This window comes from Convolutriloba macropyga, chromosome 9 (genome assembly GCF_964194025.1).
Source record: "Convolutriloba macropyga chromosome 9, txConMacr16.3, whole genome shotgun sequence".
Lineage (NCBI taxonomy): Eukaryota > Metazoa > Xenacoelomorpha > Acoela > Convolutidae > Convolutriloba > Convolutriloba macropyga.
The window spans coordinates 48,424,515-48,451,607 of NC_134476.1; the positions used below are offsets into that span (position 1 = coordinate 48,424,515).

The following is a 27,093-nucleotide window of genomic DNA, read 5'->3' on the forward strand; positions in this document are numbered from 1 at the left end:
GGTATAAACCGGTAGCGCCCAGCGGATACTAAGTTTCATTGGAGAGCCTTAGCCGGGTTGAGTAATCCTTCAAGTGCTTAGTGTGGTGAAGCTACTGGAAAGGATGTAGTTTAAAGGTTAAAAGGTCATTTTTAGGAGTTTTTGAGCACAAAATGTTGCAGTTTTTCGTGTTTTTTTGTCATTTTTGGAACTTTTTGTTAGAGCAATCTAAAAATGAGGCTATTTAAAGCTGATAAATGTCTTGAAAGACATAAGTACTTCAAAGACCATTTTAAGAGCTACATGTTTTGTGGTACTCCAAACAAAAACACAACAATTTATAATAATTTTCACATTTTTTTGTAAATTTTCGTCATTTCTTGAGTTTTTCTGCAATAGGTGTGAAGGAAATTCTTCTAGAGTTTGATAATAGTATACTGCATAGTTTATACTACATTGTTTTCAACATCACGAATTTTAGCATTTTTTGACAAAACTTAAAATTTTCAATTTTTTTTAACTCTGTTGTCATTATTCAAGTTTTTTCTGCCCCAGGAACCAGAAAACCTCTTTTAGGGTTTGGTAATAGGGTACTTAAGGTTTTGGATGGGCCATGGAATAGTTGTCAGCTTTAAATATCAAAAATTTTAGCAGGTTTTTGATAAAACTTGCAATTTTTTTCAATTTTTGAAATTTTTTTGTAATTTCTTCAGGTTTCTCTGGTCTCATGTGCCAAGGAACTTCCTCCAGGGTCTCATGATAGGTTACCTCATAGTTTCTAGATGTAATGGAATGTTTTTCAAGATTTTAACATCCGGAGTTTCAGTATTTTTTGACAAAAGTTGCGTTCTTTTCAATGTTTTGATATTTATTGTCATTTTTCAGGTTTTTCCATCCACAGGTGCCAAAAAACCTCCTTTAGGGTTTGATAATATTTTACTGAAAATTTTTTTGCCATATAATGGTTTTAAATAGCTTACTATAACAATTTTTACAGATTTTTTGATGAAACCTGCAATTTTTCAGTTTCTTGATTTTTTCTCTAGCTTCAAGAGCCAAGGAACCTCCTCTAGAGTTTGAAAATAGGTTACTGCATAATTTCTAGATGTAATGGAATGTTTTCAGAATTTTAATATCACGAATTTAAGCAAATTTAAAAAAATTTTTTGCAGTTTTTTCGAGTTTTTTTTTATAGCTGCGAAACTGTAAGCTGATTGTAGCTATATTGCGGTGCTCTTGGTTTTTTTGTTTAGTCGTCTGACGCTCTTTTTTCGTTTTACATTTGTTCACACAGCAAAGCTGAAAAAGTCAAATTTTCTGAATGACTTCTTCCTCTCACTAACGGCATTTGCGCGCGTGACGTCATTTATCACTCGCTTTAGCGAAAGTTTTTAGGTTATTTGCGTGATTAGATTTTGATCATACGTGACTTACTTCACTCAATAAAATGACTTTTGCACTTTAAAACTTAAGTTGAATTTGAATTTGTTTAAGGTCAAAGAAACTCATATGTGCAGTAAAGGTCCCTAATAAGAGGCTTCTGTGGAATGAATTTTAACAAGCTTTATTAATTTATCGCTGAATGTTTTTTAGCCTAGTTTTTTTGAGCGACGTCGATTTTTTTTTCAATTTAGATCTGTATCTGTTTCTATCTCTATTAAATGGCACGCAGGTCTATTCTTTCGCAGCTATTCCAGCAATCTGCCGGCTATGTTTATTATTTTTGATTTCGATTTTTTTCCGGCACCAGTGGCCCGGTGACCTCCTCCAAAGTGTGATAAAAATAAGCTACTACATAGTTTCTAGAGTTAAGGAATTGTTATGAATATTTTTATGACTCCATTTTTAGCATTTTGTGATAAAAGTTAATTTTTTCTCAATTTTTTGGAAAATATTATCGTGTTCCAAGATTACGGATCTTTGAGCCAGTGAAAATAGTTAAAGCTTGAAGTAGGTATTTCGGATAGTCTCTTGAGTCAATGAAATGGTTCAGAAGATAATGATATCACGAATGTTAGCAAGCGTTTGTTCAAATTTGCAAATGTTTTTTAACAATATTTTTATCCTTTTCTGAATTTAACGATCATTTTTGGCCAACGAAGCTCACTAAGTCTTGGAGATGGGTTACATGACCGAACTGCAGAGACGGAAAAAAATTTTTGAACTTGTTTTTGCTGCGAAATCTGGAATTTTTTAAACTTTGCACTTTTCGACTATTTTCTATGATTTAGTTACTAACAAGGCTAGAAAACTAGAAGTTTCAGAGTAGAATCTCATCATGGAAAATTTTCCTAGCTCTCTCTCTCTGTCGGTTGGGTTATCTTTTCTCGTTCACGTTTAATCTTTTGTACACTCTCTCACTCGTTAAGGAATTGTTATGAATATTTTTATGACTCCATTTTTAGCATTTTGTGATAAAAGTTAATTTTTTCTCAATTTTTTGGAAAATATTATCGTGTTCCAAGATTACGGATCTTTGAGCCAGTGAAAATAGTTAAAGCTTGAAGTAGGTATTTCGGATAGTCTCTTGAGTCAATGAAATGGTTCAGAAGATAATGATATCACGAATGTTAGCAAGCGTTTGTTCAAATTTGCAAATGTTTTTTAACAATATTTTTATCCTTTTCTGAATTTAACGATCATTTTTGGCCAACGAAGCTCACTAAGTCTTGGAGATGGGTTACATGACCGAACTGCAGAGACGGAAAAAAATTTTTGAACTTGTTTTTGCTGCGAAATCTGGAATTTTTTAAACTTTGCACTTTTCGACTATTTTCTATGATTTAGTTACTAACAAGGCTAGAAAACTAGAAGTTTCAGAGTAGAATCTCATCATGGAAAATTTTCCTAGCTCTCTCTCTCTCTCTCTGTCGGTTGGGTTATCTTTTCTCGTTCACGTTTAATCTTTTGTACACTCTCTCACTCTCTCTCTTTTTTCCTTAACTCTTTTTTTGAACACCTCTTCTGCTGCTGTTATATGACGTAATTACCCTCAATTAACGCTCAATTCTAGTAAAGATGTGTGGACATAGTTTTAAAATCACAAATGACTTAACTACCTTTTTTTAGGAAATCGTTGTTAATTGCTCTCAAACAAATGTTGTAGCAATTCCTGTTGGTCTTTTTTGCGATTTTTCGCTTGACCGATTTTTCGTCCGACCCATTCGACTTTTCGTCATCAGAAAAGGGATAAAGAGGTAGCGCCCAGTGGGCACTAAGTTCTCTTAGAGCCCTTCAGCTCACTAGTCTCCCAGTATACGATTCACAGAAACTGTTTTTGAGATTTATATTTATGGTATGGAGGGCGGGTCTTAGAAATTGTGCCCCACCCCACCGCTGGCTCCCACATCAGTGCTTAGTGTGGTGAAGCTACTGGAAAGGATGTAGTTTAAAGGTTAAAAGGTCATTTTTAGGAGTTTTTGAGCACAAAATGTTGCAGTTTTTCGTGTTTTTTTTGTCATTTTTGGAACTTTTTGTTAGAGCAATCTAAAAATGAGGCTATTTAAAGCTGATAAATGTCTTGAAAGACATAAGTACTTCAAAGACCATTTTAAGAGCTACATGTTTTGTGGTACTCCAAACAAAAACACAACAATTTATAATAATTTTCACATTTTTTTGTAAATTTTCGTCATTTCTTGAGTTTTTCTGCAATAGGTGTGAAGGAAATTCTTCTAGAGTTTGATAATAGTATACTGCATAGTTTATACTACATTGTTTTCAACATCACGAATTTTAGCATTTTTTTGACAAAACTTAAAATTTTCAATTTTTTTAACTCTGTTGTCATTATTCAAGTTTTTCCTGCCCCAGGAACCAGAAAACCTCTTTTAGGGTTTGGTAATAGGGTACTTAAGGTTTTGGATGGGCCATGGAATAGTTGTCAGCTTTAAATATCAAAAATTTTAGCAGGTTTTTGATAAAACTTGCAATTTTTTTCAATTTTTGAAATTTTTTTGTAATTTCTTTAGGTTTCTCTGGTCTCATGTGCCAAGGAACTTCCTCCAGGGTCTCATGATAGGTTACTTCATAGTTTCTAGATGTAATGGAATGTTTTTCAAGATTTTAACATCCGGAGTTTTAGTATTTTTCGACAAAAGTTGCGTTCTTTTCAATGTTTTGATAATATTTTACTGAAAATTTTTTTGCCATATAATGGTTTTAAATAGCTTACTATAACAATTTTTACAGTTTTTTTGATGAAACTTGCAATTTTTCAATTTCTAGATTTTTTCTCTAGCTTCAAGAGCCAAGGAACCTCCTCTAGAGTTTGAAAATAGGTTACTGCATAATTTCTAGATGTAATGGAATGTTTTCAAAATTTTAATATCACGAATTTAAGCAAATTTAAAAAAATTTTTTGCAGTTTTTTCGAGTTTTTTTTTATAGCTGCGAAGCTGTAAGCTGATTGTAGCTATATTGCGGCGCTCTTGGTTTTTTTTGTTTCGTCGTCTGACGCTCTTTTTTCGTTTTACATTTGTTCACACAGCAAAGCTGAAAAAGTCAAATTTTCTGAATGACTTCTTCCTCTCACTAACGGCATTTGCGCGCGTGACGTCATTTATCACTCGCTTTAGCGAAAGTTTTTAGGTTATTTGCGTGATTAGATTTTGATCATACGTGACTTACTTCACTCAATAAAATGACTTTTGCACTTTAAAACTTAAGTTGAATTTGAATTTGTTTAAGGTCAAAGGAACTCATATGTGCAGTAAAGGTCCCTAATAAGAGGCTTCTGTGGAATGAATTTTAACAAGTTTTATTAATTTATCGCTCAATGTTTTTTAGCCTAGTTTTTTTGAGCGGCGTCGATTTTTTTTTCAATTTAGATCTGTATCTGTGAATATTTTTATAACTCCATTTTTAGCATTTTGTGATAAAATTTAATTTTTTCTCAATTTTTTGGAAAATATTATCGTGTTCCAAGATTATGGATCTTTGAGCCAGTGAAAATAGTTAAAGCTTGAAGTAGGTATTTCGGATAGTCTCTTGAGTCAATGAAATGGTTCAGAAGATAATGATATCACGAATGTTAGCAAGCGTTTGTTCAAATTTGCAAATGTTTAACAATAATTTTATCCTTTTCTGAATTTAACGATCATTTTTGGCCAACGAAGCTCACTAAGTCTTGGAGATGGGTTACATGACCGGAGATGGGTTACATTTTTGAACTTTTTTTGCTGCGAAATCTGGAATTTTTTAAACTTTGCACTTTTCGACTATTTTCTATAATTTAGTTACTAACAAGGCTTAGTTACTAACAAGGCTAGAAAACTAGAAGTTGCAGAGTAATATCTCATCATGGAAAATTTTCCTAGCTCTCTCTCTCTCTCTCTCTCTGTCGGTTGGGTTATCTTTTCTCGTTCACGTTTGATCTTTTGTACACTCTCTCTCTCTCTCTCTTTTTTTTTTCCTTAACTCTTTTTTTGAACACCTCTTCTGCTGCTGTTATATGACGTAATTACCCTCAATTAACGCTCAATTCTACTAAAGATGTGTGGACATAGTTTTAAAATCACAAATGACTTAACTACCTTTTTTTAGGAAATCATTGTTAATTGCTCTCAAACAAAGGTTGTAGCAATTATATTAGTCCTGTTGGTCTTTTTTGCGATTTTTCGCTTGACCGATTTTTCGTCCGACCCATTCGACTTTTCGTCATCAGAAAAGGGATAAAGAGGTAGCGCCCAGTGGGCACTAAGTTCTCTTAGAGCCCTTCAGCTCACTAGTCTCCCAGTATACGATTCACAGAAACTCTTTTTGAGATTTATACTTATGGTATGGAGGGCGGCTCTTAGAAATTGTGCCCTACCCCACCGCGGGCTCCCACGTCAGCCCCCCCCCCAAATCCCCACCCCATCACGTCGTTCAGGCCGTAAGGGCCCCTTGCAGCCAAAGATCCACCTCCCACGTTGCCCCTACCCTCTGTTGCCCCCGTGCACCTCCCTCCCCCCCGCCCGCTTCAGTTAAGCTACAAAACAGTGGCTAGCTGCTGACAAAGCCAACCGTTCCCCGGTCGGTTGAGAGCAGGTCGCCCTACGTTAGTCGTTTATGTTATTACTGGTGCTTCAATGTAAATCAATTAGTCCATTTGTTTTCAAAACTCGATTACAAGTTATTGTCATTTGGTTCTTCTGTTCATTCCATGAATCGATTTGTTCTGTATCTCCTTCCTTTTTGTCTTTTCGATTTTCAACTCCCCTCTCATATTGATCTCCTTTACGCTTTACGCAAGTTCTGCTGTTTTAATGCAACGATTTGTCGGAGACAATAGACTTCTCAGTCGCGGAGTCTTCATGATCTAAATCGTTTGCATTCTGAATTTTGCTGCACGTAAGTTCAATTAATTGGCACAAAACAGTCTTCAGTGCGTAAATCGTTTAACTGCCTGGCTGTTTCTGGGTTATTGCTTTTTTAATTGCTCTCAAACGAAGTTTGTAGTAATTATATTAGTCCTGTCGGTCTTTTAATGCGATTTTTCGTCTCTTTCGTCCTCTAAAACGAGATAAACAGGTAGCGCCCAGCGGGCGTTAAGTTCTCTTAGAGCCTTTCAGCTCTGTTCTAGCTCAAACTGTTTTGGAGACTTATACTTTGGTGTGAAGACCCCTCCACTGTTGACCCCTCAACCATTGCCCCCAACCCCCGCGCGCTGTTATCGCCCCCACCCCAACTGTTGCGCCACCCCGCCCCCCAGTTTCTAGCTCTTAACGAACAACCGCTCGCTAAAAACAGGCAAATTTATACTTTTTTGCAATTTTTTTTCAAGCTTTTTGAAAGTTTTTGACATTTTTGATTTTTATCAGCCCTAGGTGTCAAGGAGCTTCTTCTTGGTTTTAATAATAGGTTACTGCATAGTTTCTAGTGGTAATGGAATGGTTTCAACATTTTAACATTACGAATTTAAGCATTTTTTGACAAAACGTGCAATGTTTTGACTTTTATTTTTCCTTAATCAGGTCTTTCTAGACCCAGGGGCCAGAAAACCTCCTAAGGGGCTTGAAAATAGTTGCTCACAAATTTTTATGGGACATGGAATAATTTTTCAACTTTTTAATGTCACAAATTTTAGCAATTTTTGATAAATCTTGCTTTTGTTTCAAATTTTTTGAAAATCTTTGTCGTTTTTTGTTTTTTTTTCAGCCTCAAGGGCCAAGGAACCTCCTCTAGGGTTTGAAGATAGGTAATTGTATATTTTCTAGATGTAATGGAATGTCTTGCAAGATTTTTTTTTACATCACGAATTTTAGCATTCTTTGACAATTTTTGCCATTTATAGTCATTCAGGTTTTTCGAACCTCAAGGGTCAGAAAACCCCTGTTAGGGTTTGATAATAAGTTACTGGAAAATTTTTGTTGGCCATGGATTAATTTTCATTTTTTTAATATCACAATTTAGGGCAATTTTATTTGTAAAATTTGCAAATTTTTAGGTTTTTGAATTTTTTTGTCATTTTTGACGTTTCTCAAGCCTCAAGAGCCACGGAACTTCCTCTAGGGTTTCTTTATATGTTACTGCATAATTATAGATGCAATGGAATGTTTTTCAAGATTTCATTATCACAAATTTAAGCAATTGTTTTAAAATTGTATTTGCAATTTTTTCATGTTTTTGAATTTTTCCGGCACCAGGGGCCCTGGGACCTCTTCAAGATTTGATTATAAGCTGCTGCATAGTTTCTAGAGTTAATGGGATGGTGATCAATTTTTTTATGATTACAGTTTTAGTAAAATTTGGTTAAAATTTAAATTTTTCAATTTTTTGGAAAATTTTTTTTTATCATTTTCCAAGTGAATGGATCTTTAAGAGCCAGTGAAACTATTTCAGGCTTGAAACAGGATGATACTGTATAGTCTCTTGAGACAGTGAAATGGTCTTAAGATTTTAATATCTTGAGTTAAAATTTGCAATTGTTTCCAATTTTCAATTTTTATTGTCCTTTCCTGAGTTTAACGACCATTACTGGCGAGCGAAGTTTTTCAAGTCTTGCAAATGGTTACTTGACATAACTCCAGAGACAAAAAATAGTTTTCTTTTAAACTTTGCAGTATTTTGCAAATTTTTAAAATATCATTTACTAACAAGGTTAAAAAACTAAAAGTTGAAGAGTCGAATTAAGCTAAAGCTAGCCTCACTAAACCGTGGCTAGATACTGACGAAGCCAACCGCTCCCCGGTCGTTTGAGAGCAATTCGCCCGACGTTAGTCGGTTATGTTAATTTTTGTCGAACGAATTTTGAAGCAATCACTGTAAACGCTTTTTTATAGCTGCAAAGCTGAATGTTGAGCGTTGCTATTTTGCGGTTTTTACAATGCAGAGAATTTGAATTGTCTTTCGGCGGTTTTTTACGACTCGAATAGGAGTATTGGTGGAGCGTCGTTTATATCAATAATTGTTTGCGTGTTTTTGAAGCAGGAATTGGAATGCGTGAAAAAAGGTTTAGGTCAAATTGCCGACGAAACCAGAAAAGGCAGAGAGAAAACAGTGGTTTTCTGTTCATATCGTTTTTTCAGGTATCGAGAAAAGTAGGTGTGAAAAAATTCTGCGCTAATAAATATTTTTCGATTAGGTGTTCATTGTTCAAACTGAAGTATCATTGCAATTGTGTTTGAAGGGTCTTCTAATGCGGTGGCAGCAGCGTGGAACAATTTAGCTACGGTGATGAGGATGTTCAGTCGGCAATCGGATGTTAAAGATAGTGTCTCGTGGCTCGCAGCTGTCTGTCAGTACCTTGGTGATGCTGTACATGTTAAATTAGTCTCACTAGTAGGCTATTTGAGCGAACTGCTGGAACGCGGACCCACGTCCTATCAAAATTGTCTGCTTCATATGATTTGCAGCTTTATTCAAATTATTGATCTTCAAAAGCTACCTAAAGAAAGGTTTAACACCACAACTGTGCATACATTATTGCATCGTTTTATGTTGCAAAGTAACCCGGAATGGAAAAGTGCATTGTCGGCGCTCAAATTGATCGTTACTCGAAGCTCAACCTTATGTTCGCCTAGCTCTAGCCAACGTCGCGTGCAGCAAATAACCTCCTCAATCGAAGACGCGGTTATAGTAAGACGACAGATTCCCGGCCGTACGTTGTCCTTCAATTACAATTTCCCGGTTCCGCCCATTGGGGGAAGTGCAAGTGTGGCCCAGACGCTTGCGAATCTTGCAACGTCTAGAAGTGTGACATCGGCGACTGCACCCAACGGGAGCAATGGATCCGTTCAAGATGCGAACAAGGTTAATGTTTTCTAGTAAAGTAGCTTAGTAAAGTTTCTTCGTTAAATTTCATTTTATAAACTTGGTTAACACAAAAGAAACTGAAGTTATGACCTCTAATTGAGATATCGAGTGAGACACTGATGGACCGGATTTAAAAGTTGATATTTATTAATAGCCGCACAGCGATTTCAAATTTCCTCAATTTGAAATTGACTTTTATTTACTTTAATTCAAAGAGATAAGGTCAAATGGGTGTGTGTCACTCTAAATGAAGGTTATTTGAGATCAGCTAATAGAGGCAGCGATAACTTATACAGATTTTTAATCAAAATATAACAGATCGGCCTTCAATGAAAAGACGAAATTTTTGGTCTGTCTTTTTTACTGTTTTTTAGACTGCCGATCTACGAATCTATTGCGGCTATTTTCTGGCAATCTGCCAGCTATGTTAGATAATTGCCCCGTCACTGTAAACTTAACTCGTAATTAACGTTTCTACTTATTTTATGGAAAGAATTACGTCTTTAGGTACTAACGACACCTCCAAGAAGGAAATCCGTTTCGGATGCTCAGGGTTCAGACGCTGAAGGTGGTCGGGCGTCTAAAGCAAACTTAGCAAGCAGAACTTCAGCTGAGTTTAACAGTGGTAAAGAAACAAAACAAGCTGTAATCAGTGAACGGAAACCAGCTGCTGCAAATGATACAAGCAGTGCTTCAAGTAATGCTACAGCTCAAAGTACAGTTGTGAGTCGAAGTCCGTCTATTGCTCTTGGTCGCCAAGTCTCAGTCGGCAATGCTTCAGTTTCAACAGATTCTCAAAACTCGAATTGGCGGAGGCCATTCAACTCCCAAAGGAGGGTTAGAGACAAACTTACTGGAGTGATAAGGTCATTTGGACGAACACCTGCAACCTTGGCAAGGACACCCTCAGTAGTTTTCAGTTCAACTACAGAAGTCGATTTCCAAACTGTAGTGTCTGTTAATTCGAATATCGGAGCCGGAACCGTCAGTGGATACGAAAGTCAGATTCAATCTCATCCTGCGAGCTCAATGGGAATGGGTAGGTTCCAAAAATTAAACAAAAACTTCTAGAAATTAAAAAGTTGTGGACACTTCAAGGTCTGTCAAACTACATTAACGTGTAGATGATAGTACACAGATTTGCTCAATTGCTGCTGCAACTCCCAAATTTATCCGCAAAACTCAAGAAATGGTAGGTTTGTCCTCTATTTATGCAACAATATTGTATGCGATTAATTTCTCTGTAGGCAAGATTTTTCTCAAAGTAGTGATAGTATTAGTGAGTAAAAACTACCAACTTTTTGTATCGTTATCTGTACGAACAAGGTAAATGCTGATATATGTCTGCAGATTTTGGCTATACCACGGATTTTTTTTGTTAGTTTTTAACGAGAAATTTGCACAGCTGCTTTAGTCTTTTAGCTCGCAAATGTTTTACGATAACAAATGTTGTGCAAAGCAGTTGACTTGCGTTCTAGTTGTTTAATAGCCGCCCTCATCTTCTCAGCCGGCTATTATAGCGCTCCTATTTTTTACGACTCGAAGAGGAGTATTGGAGAAGTCCTTTTTTTTAATCAATTTTATTGGAGTGATTTTTAAAGCGGGAAATGAAACGCGTGAAAAAATTTGGAGTGATTTTGGTGCTGAACAAAAGTGAAGAGCGGAGCGAAAAGAGAGTGGTTTTTGTTCATACCGCTGTTTTTGAGAGAGCGAGAAATTGATGTGTGAAAAAATTTTCTCTAAGCGAGCGAAATTTTTTTGTTCACGTGCGGCATTTTAAAGCAGATTTTTTTTTCATTTGTTTTCGTTAAGAGGTTTTGTTTTGATTTTGTTTTAGTTTTAGGCTGGTTTTGGTAGTGGTTTGACGGTTTCTGGAAATTCATATGAATTTTATGATAATTCGGTGGTTTTTAATGTATTTTGCCGATTTTCGGGCTAACTTTTGCGTTTTTTTGACGATTATTGTTTTACTGGCTCAAATGGGTATTGAAGAAACCCTTTCTACTTGAGAATTTTTATGATAACAATTGGTTACATTTTTGTGGGTAAGAAACATTTTTTTTGTTGAGAAATATGAGAAAAAAATGGCGAAAATTGGAACTATTTTTCTTAATTTTTTGCAGTTTTTCGTTTTTTTTTCTGTTTTTAGCTAAGTTTCTTTGCCTATTATGAGTTGCCTATTGTTTTGCGAGCATCTGGATACCCTATTTGCTGAAGGAAATTTTTCTTTGGATTTATATGTTTTTTGAAATATCTAAAAAAATTAGTAACTTTTTCCAGTTATTGAGTGAAAGTTGTTTTTAAGAGCTTTTTTTTTCATAATTTAGCCTAGAGAATTTTTTTCAAAATTCACATAAGTGGTTTTTGTAAGTACTAGTTGGTTTGATGAAGTTAGTTTGGCAGAGATCGTGTTTTTCGGGATCTCAATTTATAACAAAATTTGATCATTTTTTTAATCATATTTTAACAGATTTGATTTTATTGTTTTTACTTTTTTGTTTCATGACTTTGTTCCAAGATAATCATAAACTAGTGAGGGCACGTTTTGTTTGATGAGTAGTTTGATGGCGTTTAAATGGATTTTCACTTCGAGTCGTTTCCGGAATTCTTCCGGCTATGTTTTTTTACTTCGTCGAATAAAAAAATGTTTCGCTTTACCTCATTTTGCCGCTTTTTCAACATTTTGCGTGATATCTTTTTGACTTCTCTAGGCTAGTTTCTCTATTCTCTCATTCTGCTAAAAATGATTTTGAACATCAGTTGCTCAGCAAAGCAATTCAAAATGAACAGAGTCAGTATAAAAAATTGAAGTCAGAAATAGAAACGGGATAAACCCATAAAGCCGAATTTTAGATGCCCGCTATTTGAACGTCGTTCCTATAAGTCTTAGTTACCATCTCTAATGCTTATTGGTATTGATACTAGCCCCTCTAGCATCTCTCTAAGAAACAGAAGTATGTTCAACTACGAAATGCCATCAAAATAAATCGGACTTAAAAAATGTTTTTGTACAAAAATCTTTTTTTTCAATATCTTCTATTCTTTCAATCCCAATCATGCTTATTGGAATCAACGGCGACTATTTTCCGGCAATCTGCCGGGTATGTTCAGTGATTTCATGTATTTGGATTGGAAATACTTGAGATGCTTCAAAACTTTTCCGTATTCAGGCAATGGAGACAGCACACCTGCTGCTGGTGGTACAACTGGCCATGGATCAATAGATGACATGAACAGCATTGGCCCAGGAGGGATGGAGTTGGGCACTCCTTCTGGCAGAGAGGATACCATCTCTCTAGATGTGTTCGCTGAGTTCGACTTTCTCAATGACTTCTCAGATTATGTAAATCTATTATATGTTCATGTCGAAACTCTTCTGATCACTGAGCCAAGCGCATGGTTAAGTATTTGCCCTCATTGTTATTGAAATTTAGTCTGCAACCTTAGGTCTTTTTTAGTCTGCAAAGTTTTTTTAGTTTGCAAATTTAGTCTGCAAAGTGTTTTTTTTTATGCAAAGTTTTTGCTTGAACGTTTTGCATGATCTAATGTTTCTCGCGTTCTCAATTTTAGGCAACTGACCTCATGTGGTAGAATTTTACTACCAAAAGTCAAATGAAAAGTGCGACGAAATTGATGCCATTTTAAACTTTCTTAATGGCCGGCGTCAGCCTCTCAACGACTATTTTTAGGCGCTGTCTTCCAAGTGGAGTAATGGTGATCTTCGTTGAATCGGTGGCTTCTATTTTTAGAGGATGTGTTTCAGAGAAAGTCAATTTCCGCACGTCAATTTTTTAGTGAACTTTGTTTTAAAATGTTCTGATTTTATTCTTTTATTGTCTCCGGCTTTCTTTATGTACGGTTTCTGTTGTTTTTATCAGTTAATAGTTATTTATTGAGTGCAAACTTCCTTTTGCACCTATTTTGAAGTCTAAACTTGTCTGTCTAGAAATGTCTTCAGATATTTTATCGGTGTCTTTGTTTATCTTTTCTTTTTAATAGCCGGCTATTATAGCGCTCCTATTCTTGTTTTTTTTTACTTCGTCGTTCTAAAATTTTTTCGCTTTATCGTAGCTCACAACTTGTTCAACATTTTGCGTAAAATCTTGTCGACTTCTCTAGGCTAGTTTCACTCTTCTCTCATTCTGCTAAAAGTGTTTTTAGACAGCAGTTGCTCAGATTGAACGGAGTCAGCAGTACAAAAAACGAAATCAGAAATAGAAACGGGATAAACCCATAAAGCCCAATTTTAGATACCCGTTACTCGAACTTTGTTCTAAGTAACCATCTCGAATGCTTATTGATATTGATACTGGCCCTCGTGTCGTCTCATTGCGAAACAGGAGTATATTCAGCTCCAAAATGACATTAAAAAGTTTAAAATTGTTTTTTTTTTTATAAAAATCATTTTTTCCATTGGTTTTTTTTCTCTTTCAATCTCAATATCAGCGGCGGAAATTGTCCGGCAATCTGCACGGTATGTGCTTATTTCTGTTTCGTTTTTGTTTCAAAATGACTATTTTAATTCAGTTTAAGTATAACTTTCTTGAAATTGACTTGGGCTGAGGTTGGTATCTAAGAGGAAGTGGATCGAGACAGCGACTGGTTTTGCGGCATGACATTTATTCATTCGAACTTCAAAGTTGATTGAGAAAATGGTGTTTGAACCAAAATCTGCTAGTGATAATTTGTTCACGTGCGGAAATCTGACTTTGATTTTTATTTTTTTTTTCGATTTTTTGAACGAATTTTTTTGCCAATCCAGTCGGTCTAGTTTTTTTGTTTAATCAATAAAAATTCTATGAATTTTAAGTCAGGACTTGTCATGCTATATATTTTGTAATCCGTTTTAACTTTCGTTCACGTTTTTCGTTCTACGTTAGTCACGGCCTTCACTTCTGATTTCTGACCTACCTAGTTGATCCACTCACTGACACAACTGAGAATTTGTAATTTTACTCGATTGCGTTTAAGGTCAAAAAAGGGATCAAAAGCAACAGGATGAACTAATAAATTGCGGGCACTAAGACTTGATTTTCAACAACTTAGTGCATTAAGTCATCAAAGTTTGTTAGAGCGTACTGCTAATTGGTCTTACTATTTTGCTATTAGTAATCTTCGTCAATGGGGTCAACGGTGGCTATTTTCTGTTTAGGTTAGAGCTCCCACTAGACGCGGAGATCAATTTTCCGACGTTAGGGGTTACGTTTATTATAGCTGCGAAGCTGTAAGCTGAGCTCAGCTATATTGCGGTGCTCTTGGTTTTTTTGTTTCGTCGTCTGACGCTCTTTTTTCGTTTTACATTTGTTCACACAGCAAAGCTGAAAAGGTCAACTTTTCTGAATGACTTCTTCCTCTCAATAAAGGCATTTGCGCGCGTGACGTCATTTCTCACTCTCCTTAGCAAAAGTTTTTTGCGTGATTAGATTTTGATCACAAGTGACTTACCGCACTCAATAAAATGACTTTTGCACTTTAAAACTTAAGTTTAATTTGAATTTGTTTAAGGTCAAAGGAACTCCTATGTGCAGTAAAGGTCCCTAATAAGAGGCTTCTGCGGAATGAATTTTAACAAGCTTTATTAATTTTTCGCTGAATATTTTTTACCTAGTTTTTTGAGCGACGTCGATCTTTTTTCAATTTATATCTGTATCTGTTTCTATCTCTATTATATGGCACGCAGGTCTATTCTTTCGCAGCTATTCCGGCAATCTGCCCGCCATGTTTCCGTTTTACATTTGTTCACACAGCAAAGCTGAAAAAGTCAAATTTTCTGAATGACTTCTTCCTCTCACTAACGGCGTTTGCGCGCGTGACGTCATTCCTCACTCTCTTTAGCAAAAGTTTTTTGCGTGATTAGATTTTGATCACAAGTGACTTACCGCACTCAATAAAATGACTTTTGTACTTTAAAACTTAAGTTTAATTTGAATTTGTTTAAGGTCAAAGGAACTCCTATGTGCAGTAAAGGTCCCTAATAAGAGGCGTCTATGGAATGAATTTTAACAAGCTTTATTAATTTATCGCTGAATATTTTTTAGCCTAGTTTTTTGAGCGGAGTCAATTTTTTTCAATTTAGATCTGTATCTGTTACTATCTCTATTATTTGGCACGCAGGTATGTTCTTTCGCAGCTATTCCGGCAATCTGCCGGCTATATTCGTTCAAAACATTGCCTCTTATTAAGCTGGCAATTTTTTAGTAATACCTATAGGTGGAAAAAATTGTGAGTCTTTTGAGACCAAAACAATGGTTGAGACCAAAACAATGGCTTCAAAGAGGGTATCAAAAAAGAATTTTTCGTAAATTACCCCATTAACTTTATCCTTAACTTATTCTATAGGACGACGATAACAAAGCGTTCTCATTTGGTCTGAGACCCTCTGAATCTTCAATGGCTGCCTATGGACCCACGCCGATAGATATCACCTCGACACACCCTCTCACTCCTAACCTCCGCACCAGCACCTCAGGCGTCCAGTTGAACCATCAGTCTTCTAGTAGTGTGAACAAGCAGCTCCTGTTCACTCCGCATGTTGGAGATGTGATGAGTGCAGTTGTGGGAGTGTGTGGAGCTGACAATGATCAGAATAGTGATCAAGAGGAGACTGATCAGACGTTGATTTCGACCAATATCAATGATGGCCATCCACAGGTATTAAGAGCTGTAACATCGCTAGTCGTCAAAAACCTCAGCAGGGAGGGGCATAGATTTAGAGAGTATAAAAGATTTGGCTTCTCTCGAAGCATTGTGACCACAAAATCACAAGAGTCTATAGAGATTAGAACCGAAAGACTGATGGCTTTCGGTTAATACGTGATTGCTTCTTTTTAAAATTTCACCGTTCGATCGAGTTTTTTATAGCTGCGAAGCTGTAAGCTGAGCGTAGCTATATTGCGGTGCTCTTGGTTTTTTACAATTCAAAGAATTTTTACAATTCAAAGAATTTGAATTGTATTGGGGCGCTGTCTTTTTTTTAAGATCTGTTCACACATTTTCATGATTTTTGAAGTCAAATTGGAGTAGTGATTTTGGTCACGCCGAAACAGGAAATGGAGCAAAAAAGCGAGTGGTTTTGCGGCGTGAATTTTTTTAGCTCTAATTTTAAAGTACAGTGAGAAAACGGTGTTTGAACAAAAATTCGGTTTGTTGGTAGTGGTTTTTTGTTCACATGCGGCAATTTCACTTTGATTTTTACTGTTTTTACTTTTTGGATCGGATTTTTTTCGAAATGGTTTTCCCAATCCATTCAGAGCTCATTCTAGGCCTAGTTTTTTGTTTGAATTAAATTTTCATTTCCCATTAGTGGTTTTTTTGTTCACATGCGGCATTTTGACATTGATTTTCTGTTTTTTTTCTTATTTCTTATCTGATTTTTCAAAAAATGGTTTTCTCTATTCACTCATAGTCCATTCTTGGTCTAGTTTTTCTGTTTAGTCAATGAAAATTCTTTGAATTGTACGTCAGGACTTGTCCTGCTATGTTTTTTTGTTTTGCCGTCTGACGCTCTTTTTTCGTTTTACATTTGTTCACACAGCAAAGCTGAAAAAGTCAAATTTTCTGAATGACTTCTTCCTCTCACTAAAAGGCATTTGCGCGCGTGACGTCATTTCTCACTCGCTTCAGCGAAAGTTTTAAGGTTATTTGCGTGATTAGATTGTGATCATACGTGACTTACCTCACTCAATAAAATGACTTTTGCACTTTAAAAGTTAAGTTTAATTTGAATTTGTTTAAGGTCAAAGGAACTCCTATGTGCAGTAAAGGTCCCTAATAAGAGGCTTCTGCGGAATGAATTTTAACAAGCTTTATTAATTTATCGCTGATTGTTTTTTACCTAGTTTTTTGAGCGGCGTCGATTTTTTTTTCAATTTAGATCTGTATCTGTTTCTATCTCTATTATATGGCACGCAGGTCTATTCTTTCGCAGCTATTCCGGCAATTAACAAGCTTTATTAATTTATCGCTGATTGTTTTTTACCTAGTTTTTTGAGGGGCGTCGATTTTTTTTCAATTTAGATCTGTATCTGTTTCTATCTCTATTATATGGCACGCAGGTCTATTCTTTCGCAGCTATTCCGGCAATCTGCCGGCTATTTTTCGTTTTACATTTGTTCACACAGCAAAGCTGAAAAATTCAAATTTTCTGAATGACTTCTTCCTCTCACTAACGGTATTTGCGCGCGTGACGTCATTTCTCACTCGCTTTAGCGAAAGTTTTTAGGTTATTTGTGTGATCATACGTGACTTACCTCACTCAATAAAATGACGTTTGCACTTTAAAACCTAAGTTGAATTTGAATTTGTTTAAGGTCAAAGGAACCCATGCGCAGTAAAGGTCCCTAATAAGAGGCTTCTGTGGAATGAATTTTAACAAGCTTTATTAATTTGTCGCTGAATGTTTTTTAGCCTAGTTTTTTGAGTGGCGTCGATTTTTCAAATTAGATCTGTATCTGCTTCTTTCCCTATTATATGGCACGCAGGTCTATTCTTTCGCAGCTATTCCGGCAATCTGCCGGCTATGTTCGTTTTATGTTAAGCATGGCTTTCACGATTGACATCTGACTTACCTCATCCACTATTTCAGCGGAATGGATTTTATAATTCGTTAAATAATAGTAGGTAAATATGTTCGAGAATAAAAAACTGCGGGATAAACCAATAAAGCCCGGGCAATAAATGTTTTGAAAACTTGTTAAGATTCGCCCTCATCTTCTCAGCCGGCTATTATAGCGCTCCTATTTCTTTTACTTCGTCGAACTTTTTTTTTCGCTTTACCCATTTTATCGCTTTTTCGACATTTTGCGTAAAATCTTTTTGACTTCTCTAGGCTAGTTTCACTCTTCTGTCATTCTGCTCAAAGTACTTATAAACAGCAGCTGCTCAGCAAAGCAATTCAAAATGAAGAGAGTCAGTATTAAAAATAATCCAAAGTCATAAATAGAAACGGGATAAACCGATAAAGCCCATTTTTAGATGCCCGTTACTTGAACTTTGTTCTCATAAGTTTTAATTACTATCTATAGTCCTTATTGGTATTGATACTAGACCCTGTAGCCTCTCGCAGAGAGACAGGAGTATGTTCAATTACGAAATGACATCAAAATAAATCGCACTTAAAAATGTTTTTATACAAAAATCAATTTTTGTTGATATTTTCTTTTCTTTCAATCCCAATAGATTTATGGGAATCAACGCCGGCTATTTTCCGGCAATCTGCCGGGTATGTTGTATTAAGTTACAGGCTCAGTTAGAGGATGAACTTACCACATTTAGAGCCTGAATCTGATGAAATTACGGACCAAATTGGAACACTTTGACACTTTGAAAAAAATTAGGCTGTCGTCAATTTTTCTCGTGCGTTAAGTTATTAAGCGCTCTCAAAGAAATTTGCAGCCATTATATTAGTCCTGTCGTCTTTTTGCGATTTGTGACTGGCCAGTTTTTCGTCTGACCCTTTTTAACTCTTCGTCCTCAAAAACTAGATGAACAGATTAAGTCCAGAGGGCATTACGTGGCTGAGCAGTTCTCTAAGAGCCGTACGCCTTACTGGTCTATAAGTATGTGATTTATCAAAACTGTTTAATAGCCGCTCATGCAATTTCAGCTGAATTGCGTGCGTGAAGTCATTTTTTACTCTAAACTCTTTACGTTAGTCGGTTATGATTGCAGTTTTTTGTTGGGTAGGGCCTTAATTTGACGTTTTGTGTTCTTCGTTTTTTTAGGCATTGACAGCAACATTTTTAAGCAATTCTCGAGTCTTTGTTGCTAATTTCAGGTCTTTTTAAATTGCTCTCAAACAAAGTTTGTAGAAATTATATTAGTCCTGTTGGTCTTTTTTTATGTCATTTTTCGCTTGGCCGATTTTTCGTCTGACCCATTTGACTTTTGTTTTCGAAAACAGGATCAAGAGGTAGCGCCCAGTTTGCATTAAGTTCTCTTAGAGCCGTTCAGCTAAATAGTTTTCAAATATGCGATTAACAGAAACTGTTTTGGAGTCTTATGGTGTGAATGGCGGGCGGTTCTTAGAAATTAATACCACTCCTCACCCACCCTTCGCTGCCACATCAGTCCCTTAATCCACTTTTGCACCGCCGCTGCGGTGCACTCCCGCTGCGCTCACTTTAAGCCCCTTCAATTAATCTAAATCTAGCCTCACTAAACCGTGGCTAGCTACTGACGAAGCCAACCGCTCGCCGGTCGTTTGAGAGCAGTTCGCCCGATGTTAGTCGGTTAGGTTTAATTTTTCCCTGCCTCTGCTTAGTTCGTATAAGACAGGCGAGATTTTTAATGGATAACAAGTCTTCGGTTCTTTTGTCTGTTACGTTTTTGATCGAAGATCTTGCTCTTCAACCACGCCAATAACAAAGTCATTTACTGTTTTTACTATTTCGACCATAATGTTCAATTTATCTGCTGTTCAGATAGATTTAATAATAGCCGCCCTCAGCTTCTAAGCTGGCTATTTTAATGCTCCTATTTTCAATTCAAAGTTTTTGGATTGTATTGGTTTGCTGTATTTTTTAAGATCAGTTCATACTTTTTTCCGTTTTTTCACATCAGCTTGAAATCAAATTAGAGTAGTAATTTTAATCACGCTGGAGAAGTAAAGGCAGCAAAAAAGCGATTGCTTTTGAAGCATGGTTGTTTTCAAATGCTTTTGAAGTGAGTGAGAAGTTAGTGTTTGACCAAGTTTCGGTTTTTGAAAGTGAGTTTTTTTTCACGTGCTGCAAATTGATTTCTGTTTTCAGTGTTCCTTCTCTTGAGTGCTATGAATATAATACATGTGTGTTCTATATAGGGCTATCTGCATTTGCCTGGATTCGTCAACGGGAAGTTAATGCTTTTTATGACTTTGACACTATTTGTTGTTTTCGAGTATATTTGAAGTTTTCGAGTACTTGTTTTACTTTTTGTTCTACCATTTATTCTTATATTAGTGACTGTTCTGATAGGTTGCTAATAGGAATCATTTTCATCGACAAAATTGTTTATTTTAAAATTTGATGGTTTCTATTACTTTGACACTCATTTTCAAAAAAATTTTGGCCTTTTTGAGTTTTACTAGTTTTTTTTCACTATTGTCTTATCTCTGAATTCCATAATTGACAGGTCTTATCTGTTGACGAAGATGCTTCTATTAAAAGAATTAATTGCTTCGGTTTATTTTTGTTAACAGCCGCCCTCATCTTCTCAGCCGGCTATTATAGCGCTCTTATTTTTTTTACTTCGTCGAACAAAAAAATATTTCGCTTTACCTCATTTTGCCGCTTTTTCAACATTTTGCGTGAAATCTTTTTGACTTCTCTAGGCTAGTTTCTCTATTCTCTCATTCTGCTAAAAATGATTTTGAACATCAGTTGCTCAGCAAATCATTTCAAAATGAACAGAGTCAGTATAAAAAATTGAAGTCAGAAATAGAAACGGGATAAACCCATAAAGCCGAATTTTAGATGCCCGCTATTTGAACGTCGTTCCTATAAGTCTTAGTTACCATCTCTAATGCTTATTGGTTTTAATACTAACCCCTGTAGCCTCTCGCTAAGAAACAGAGGTATGTTCAACTACGAAATGCCATCAAAATAAATCGGACTTAAAAAATGTTTTTGTACAAAATCTGTTTTTTTTTTCAATATCTTCTATTCTTTCAATCCCAATCATGCTTATTGGAATCAACGGCGGCTTTTTCTGGCAATCTGCCAGGTATGTTTCGTTTCTTTGACTGATACGCTGTACGTTTTTCAACATTACAAGATTCATTTGTTGCTCTTAAGAAATCTATGAAACACATCTAATGACTTCTAATGTGATATGGTATTCTATAGTTAGTTTTCTTGTCGGCTAGCTGTGAGATTCTTTTGCTGATTTTCTTAATTTATCAATTTTTTTGTGGCGTTTTTTGCAATTCTATGATTGCCACTTTCTAAGGCTGCGTAGAGTCAGTATTTTAGAATGTGTTTTTGTTTTCAGTAATTCTTGAAGCTCTAAGTCCTGGTAAAAGAACTTAATTTGTTTACGGTTTTGTTGACTTTTGCTCTACTAGAGTCATAGATTTTGTTGACTGGGTTAGTGTGATGTTAATTTATAACTGTTAACTATGAAGTCATTAATTAATTCAATTCTTTGGATTGTAACTCTTTTGGATTTTGTCACCTTTTCGACATTTTTAGATGCCCGCTACTTCAATTTTGTTCTCATATGTGTTAAGTCTTTAATGCGTTTTGGTTTTAATGCTAGCCGTGCATCCTTTTTATTAAGATACAGTAGTATGTATAACTGGTCGCACTTGAAAAATTCTCTTTTCGCAATCCCAATCGTTCAATCTGTTCCTTCAATCCCAATCGTTGTTATGGGAACCAATGGTGGCTATTTTCCGATAATCTGCCGGGTATATATCCGCTTTCAGGTAAATTTTGGATGGTTTTTTAGGAATTGTCTTGCTGTTTTTTTTGTCGAACTATGTGTTTTTGCTTCATCTGATTATGCCGCTTTTCCGCCGTTTTGCGCGCAATATTTTACGGGATTTTTATTTATTTTTTATTCAAATCAATGTAGTTTGATAATAATTAGACTAATACTTATCCTTGTATCCTTTCGTTAAGAAACAGTAGTGGGCCTAACTACGAAATCCAGTCAAAACAGTGCGTACTTTTTTGTCTTTGATCATATTTTCGGATATTTTTTTGCTAATCAGTGTCAAGGGAATCCTTTTTGGCCATTTTCCGGCAATCCCTCGTGTTTGAGGTTAAAATAAATTTTTATTGCACTTCAAATGCTAGACAAATTTTTTGGTTAGCCAATAGTTGACAAGGAAGGCGGCAGCAGGGGACGAAGAAAATTCTACGGCAATTGTGGAGGTGCAACATGGTGTGAATTTAGAAAGTGTTACGTTTTGGAAATTTTGTTTTGCTGTTTTTGGACTTGTCAGTAGCTTTTGCTTAATAGCCGCAAAGTGATAGCAGCAAAAAGTTATATATATTCTCAATCAACATATAACATCTCAGCCTTCAATGAAAGGATTAGATTTTTTGTTCTTGTTTGTTGACACTGCAGATCTGCCAGCTATGTTTTATTTTGTATTCTTGTTAACTGTAGTTGGGCAAAGTCAGCTGTGATTGAAATTACCTAGAGTTCACTAGTTTTTGGCTTTTTTGCGTTGTATGTCTTTTATTTGCACGACCTTCTGTCAGTAATTTTTTCTTTTTACTTTTTTCAGGTAGCGTGCAGTGGGGTGGGGGTTTTGTTTGATTTTGGTATAAGTTGAGGCAGAGACTTAAGACGCATGGTGATGATTAAGGAAATAAACAAATTTAATTTTTTTCTAAAAAAGTTCAAAAATATCTTTTGAGTATCTTTTTAAAACGAGTGTTATATATTCCATCACGTTCACGGCAAATCGGTCTTTTGTTCATTTATTGGTATAATTATTTGATTTCAGTTGTTATTAGTCATTTTAACTTATTGGAGTCAGTCTTTTTTTATCATTGTTGTCGATGGAATCGGTCATACGAAGTCTGTGGGGCTCAAAATGAATTTTCCTTGCTTCAATTGGGGGTTTAGGTCAGCTCAGGATATCTCAACTGCTGTTTTTTCTTTCTTCAAAGAAACTGTTCCGATGTACCCATTTTTTAATTTTCCCCACGCATTGCGTGAAATGTTTTTAATTGCTCTCAAACGAAGTTTGTAACAATTATATTAGTCCTGTTGGTCTTTTTACTGCGATTTTTTGCTTAAACGATTTTTCGTCTGACCCATTTACTTCCTCTAAAACGGGATAAACAGGTAGCGCCCAGAGGGCACTGAGTACTCTTAGAGCCTTTCAACGCACGAGTCTCCAGGTATGCGATTCATAGAAACTGTGTTGAGGAAGCCTAACGCTCGCTTTTCGTTTGAGAGCAATTCGCCCGACGTTAGTCGGTTATGTTTTAATTCTCTATGTTTGTTTCATTCTTTGGTTATTGTGCTCAAAGTGCTCAAACATCAGTTGTTCAGCGAATCTAAAACAAATAGAGTCAATATTTCTCATTTACCAGTGACAATGTTTTTTGTTAAAGATACTGTTCTCTGTATCTTGTCATTAAGAAACATTTGCGTGCCTAGCTAGGGAAGCTAATCGAAATAGCCGTCAGTTGTTTGGTCTTTTCAATCATAAAATCAATTTTCGCTGTTATTTTTAATTCCAAGTGGAGTCATTAGAATGAATGGCTGCTCTTCTCCGGAAGTCTACTGCATATATTTTTGAAGGAAGTGCTGGAGAAATCAAAGATTTAAAATCAATTGAAGACATCAGAACTATTTAGAAAGGCTTTTCTTTAAAAAAAATTCAGGTCTCGTAGTATGCTGGCAACATACCAGCCATGCTTTAATTAATAGCCGCGTTCTCAATTCCAGGCGGATTAATAGCCGCGTCCTCATTATAGCGCTCCTAATTTTTTTACTTCGTCTAACAGATTTTTGTTTCGTCTTACCCTGACTTCTTGGAATTGACTTTTTCAATTACTTACCCCACTCAAAAAAATGACTTCTGAACTCACTTATGGAACTTTAAATTTTATGAACATTTATTATAGCTGCGAAGCTGTAAGCTGTATTGCGCAGCTATATTGCGGTGCTCTAAGCTGTAAGCGTAGCTGTATTGCGGTGCTCTTGGTTTTTTTTGTTTCGTCGTCTGACGCTTTTTTTTCGTTTTTGTTCACACAGCAAAGCTGAAAAAGTCAAATTTTCTGAATGACTTCTTCCTCTCACTAACGGCATTTGGGCGCGTGACGTCATTTCTCACTCGCTTTAGCGAAAGTTTTTAGGTTATATGCGTGATTAGATTTTGATCTTACGTGACCTACCTCACTCAATAAAATGACTTTTGCACTTTAAAACTTTAAGTTTAATTTGAATTTGTTTAAGGTCAAAGGAACTCATATGTGCAGTAAGGTCCTAATAAGAGGCTTCTGTGGAATGAATTTTAACAAGCTTTATTAATTTATCGCTGAATGTTTTTAGCCTAGTTTTTTTAAGGGGCGTCGATTTTTTTTTCAATTTAGATCTGTATCTGTTTCTATCTCTATTATATGCCACGCAGGTCTATTCTTTCGCAGCTATTCCGGCAATCTGCCGGCTATGTTTTGTTAAAGGTCAATAGTGTGCATCTAAGTAGTGCCAAACATATATGCCCTAATTCTTGATTATTAGAGTCCTGAGTTTTTGATTTCGAATATTAATTTTGGGATCTTCTCCGTTTGTCCCCCCAGTACGTTATGCGCCCCCCAGTTACAGAGCACGTGCCATTACATAGTAAGTCACTCTGTAAAAAAATATTGCACGTGCATCTGAGGGGTGCAAATAATATGCGCCCACTAAGCTGAGGAGGCACAAACGGAAGAGATCCTAATTTTGAAAAGCCCTATTAGGGCTTTCTCCTTATAGAGCTTATGTGTCTCATAAAAATGATAGTCCAAAGCTAACAAAAGTCCAAAAAGTCTAGTAGTCTATTAAAGGACTGGTGGTCGATCTGTCTATCTAATATCTTTAGTTGTTTCAATTCATGGAAGGCCCCAAGCGTCTATCGCGGCTATTTTCCGGCAATCTGTCGGCTATGTTTTTTCGTTTAAATTTTAAACTTTAAAAATTTTTCTACGGGGTAAATGTTGAAATTTTCTGTGATTTGTAGACTATTTGTCTGATTTTGGGTGCTGAGTGAATGTTGTTGTTTAGGCTGTGGTGCCACATGACGGAGTGGCTTTGGAGCAGTCGAGTGATGAAGACGAAGGAGACATAGAAGATGACGAGGAAGACTTGGATGAAGATGATGATGACGAGGAAGACGAGGACCTTGAGGAGGACTCGGAAGATGATGTTGTTCATGAAGTACGTTTTATAATCGGCACAATTTAATAAATGAAATAGTAGAAGATCAGAATTGAATCAGCTTATGTTTAAGACAAATCTGACAAGTTTTTTGTGGTTTCTGTTCGGTCTTCTCAACTGCGGTAAAATTAATGTGAACACTGAATTCAGGATGACTCTGTATCGGAGCCGGAGCAAGATGAAGTGTCTAGTCCAGAGGATAATGAGGGGGAGATTGGTGGGAGTGGACGTAGAGATCGTAGATCGGGGACTGTTGACAGTGAGATGGCTCAGGAAGAAATGGAAGCAAACAGTGGAGATTACAATGACGACATAGCAAGTCCACGCACTTTTTCTGACCGGTTAGTTAGATGATTATATTTGAGTCGATAAAAAGTAGATAAAAAGAAGACTAAAAATTTATTAGAAATCAGCAGGGGGAAGATGGAATATGTTAGAGAAATTAGTAACAGCAAGTCACCCATACATTAATCGCAGAAGAGTAATTGTACTATATTTTTATAGCTGCGAAGCTGTAAGCTGAGCGTAGCTATATTGCGGTGCTCTTGGTTTTTTTTTTGTTTCGTCGTCTGACGCTCTTTTTTCGTTTTACATTTGTTCACACAGCAAAGCTGAAAAAGTCAAATTTTCTGAATGACTTCTTCCTCTCACTAGCGGCATTTGCGCGCGTGACGTCATTTCTCACTCTCTTTAGCAAAAATTTTTTGCGTGTTTAGATTTTGATCACAAGTGACTTACCTCACTCAATAAAATGACTTTTGCACTTTAAAACTTAAGTTTAATTTGAATTTGTTTAAGGTCAAAGGAACTCATATGTGTAATAACGGGCCCTAATAAGAGGCTTCTGCGGACTGAATTTTAACAAACTTTATTAATTTATCGCTGAATGTTTTTTTACCTAGTTTTTTGAGCGGCGTCGATTTTTTTTTCAATTTAGATCTGTATCTGTTTCTATCTCTATTATATGGCACGCAGGTCTATTCTTTCGCAGCTATTCCGGCAATCTGCCGGCTATGTTTTTAAATTGTCGAATTCTATTTCTAGAGGATGTGTTTAAGAAGAGATCAAATGCTGCACGTGATTAGAAGTATTTAATCTGTTGTCATTCTGCTGAACAAAAGTCTTGCAGAGAGATATTTTATAGGGGTTTTTGTAGATGTAATTTGTTTGCGCTAAAAGCGATATTTTTTTATCACAAGGGGCTTTTTCCGAGCGATTTTTCCGTTTTAACTCTTATTTTTCAGCCAAAGGTGTTTGTCGCAATCATCGAAGCCAGTAATAGTGCGTTTATGATCATTTTGAACTTCTGAAGGAAATATTAGACATAGATGCAATTTGATTTTTTTTGTGCGTTTTATTTGCTCTCAAACGAAGTTTATAGCAATTATATTAGTCCTTTGGTCCTTTTCATGCAATTTTTAGTTTGGCTAATGTGTCCCAACTTTTTGTCCCAAAAACTGGATAAACAGGTTAAGCCTGGATTGCTTGGTGGCTGAGCAGTTCTCTTAGGGCCTTACTAGTCTCTACGTATGCAATTCACTGAAACTGTTTCTTACGTAAGTTTGATCATCCTCAGTCCATCAACTGGCTATTTTGGACCCCCTCTCGTCCAGCCATTCCAACCCTACTCACCTCCCATCGCTTGACCTCCTTTTCCTTCACTCTCACTCCGCCCACACCCTCCTAATGCTAACATACCTATGCCTTAGCTGGCTACCACCTAAGCCAGCCGTTCGCCGGTCTGTTGAGAGAAATTTCCTGGCGTTAGTGTGTTATATTCATCCTGCGCTGCTCGCTTTTTTTAGCAGTTTTTCTCAATTTCTTCCTTTTGGTTGAAATTTTTGAACGTAGTTCTTTAACTGGTTGAGTTCGCCATTCGATTCGATAGATTTTTTTGGGGTGGTTCTGTTTGTTAAAAACAATGAGGTAGTTTGAATCAATTTTTAGCCAATTTTCGTTTCTTTCAAGTGTTTTGCCCATCTTTATGAAATTAAACTTTTTGCAATAGCTTTTCTTGTT

At 36.1% G+C, this 27,093-nt stretch overlaps 1 protein-coding gene across 1 annotated transcript in view; it reads left to right on the forward strand.

Annotated features, from left to right (window-relative positions):
* LOC142346249 (protein furry homolog-like) overlaps nucleotides 1–27,093 on the forward strand; it is a 144,509-nt gene that overhangs the window by 94,590 nt on the left and 22,826 nt on the right. Inside the window, exons 33-38 of the mRNA XM_075398764.1 lie at nucleotides 8,591–9,213; nucleotides 9,724–10,255; nucleotides 12,387–12,559; nucleotides 15,556–15,867; nucleotides 24,922–25,074; nucleotides 25,225–25,415. Of these exons, the coding sequence (XP_075254879.1) occupies nucleotides 8,591–9,213; nucleotides 9,724–10,255; nucleotides 12,387–12,559; nucleotides 15,556–15,867; nucleotides 24,922–25,074; nucleotides 25,225–25,415 (1,984 nt within the window). The remainder of the gene's footprint in view (nucleotides 1–8,590; nucleotides 9,214–9,723; nucleotides 10,256–12,386; nucleotides 12,560–15,555; nucleotides 15,868–24,921; nucleotides 25,075–25,224; nucleotides 25,416–27,093) is intronic.